This window comes from Sciurus carolinensis, chromosome X (assembly GCF_902686445.1).
Source record: "Sciurus carolinensis chromosome X, mSciCar1.2, whole genome shotgun sequence".
NCBI lineage: Eukaryota > Metazoa > Chordata > Mammalia > Rodentia > Sciuridae > Sciurus > Sciurus carolinensis.
In genome coordinates, this window is record NC_062232.1 from 67,410,336 (window position 1) to 67,411,455 (window position 1,120).

At 39.7% G+C, this 1,120-nt stretch overlaps 1 protein-coding gene across 1 annotated transcript; it reads right to left on the reverse strand.

Moving 5' to 3' along the window:
* Window positions 1–298: 298 nt before the first annotated feature.
* Window positions 299–580, reverse strand: LOC124971316 (prothymosin alpha-like). Its single transcript, XM_047535085.1, has one exon. The coding sequence runs from the start codon at window positions 578–580 to the stop codon at window positions 299–301; it is 282 nt and encodes a 93-aa protein (XP_047391041.1).
* Window positions 581–1,120: the final 540 nt, after the last annotated feature.

Below are 1,120 nucleotides of genomic sequence, written 5' to 3' on the forward strand. Positions count from 1 at the left end.
TACAAACAAGCTTTCCTTTTTAAAAGTACTTCTAATAAAAAAGCAGGGCCTTGGAAGTTTTCTTTTTTCTTCCCCATTGCAAATTTATGTTGTGGTTTTGGTTAGGTGGTAGAGAGTGGGGGTCATCCATGGGTGGAATTGCCCACAGTGGGCTAGCAGACTGGCCTCTCTACTCAAAGGTGGCCACATTTTGATTCTGAGATGGGAAGTGGAGGGTAACATGTCACAAAGGCCTTAACTTTTCCTTTTTGCTCTCTCATTATCTTCATGGGTCTTCCTCTTCTTGGTATCAGCATCATCATCCTTTGTCATCTTCAGCTCCCTGTTTGCCCCCAGCTGCCTCAGCCTCCTCATCTTCTTCTCCATCCTTTTCTTCACCATCATCTTCCTCCTCTTCCTCACTACCCTCTTCCTCTTCTTTATCTACCTCATTATTGGTCCTCTGCTTCCCATTTTCCTCATTAGCATTTCCATTAGCAGGGGCAGCTCTTCCATTCTCTGCCTCATCCACAACTTTTTTCTTCTCCTTTAAATCCTTGGTGGTGATCTTGGAGCTAGTGCGCACTGCCACATCTGACATGGTGGCGCATGCTCATGATCCAATGCAGTGGGTTAAAAAGGAAACTAGAGTTCAGGGATTCTGGTGGTGAAGCCATAAATGTCCAAAAAATCAGAGATGGTTTTTTCGAGTGGGGAGCTAGACCCAGGAACAGTGCAAAGATGACTTTTCAGAGGATCCACTCTATTTTAGACAATTTAATAATAATATATCAAGAAGAGGTTTGTTTCTGATCTTGTCTATTTGGGATTATGAATGCTTTCTATATCTGAATGTTTATCTCATTTTCATTATATACAATATTTTCTGAAATTACAGCTCTAAAGAGGTTGTACATACCATTAATCTCCATCTCAAAACCCTCTTCAATTCTAATTATAATTAACTTTTATATTCTAATATTGTCCCAGAGTTCTTGTAGAGTCTATTCATGTTACTTATTTTCTTTCATACTGTCTGAATGTATAAGGCCGACCACTTTGTCTTCCAGCTCTGAGATACTGTCTTCTGCATGGTCTAATCTATTAGAGTGACTTTCAATTGATTTTCTCATTTGATTTA

What these genes read in the sequence shown, in the direction of transcription:
- LOC124971316 (XM_047535085.1), bottom strand. Translation starts at nt 580, where the DNA reads ATGTCAGATGTGGCAGTGCGCACTAGCTCCAAGATCACCACCAAGGAT.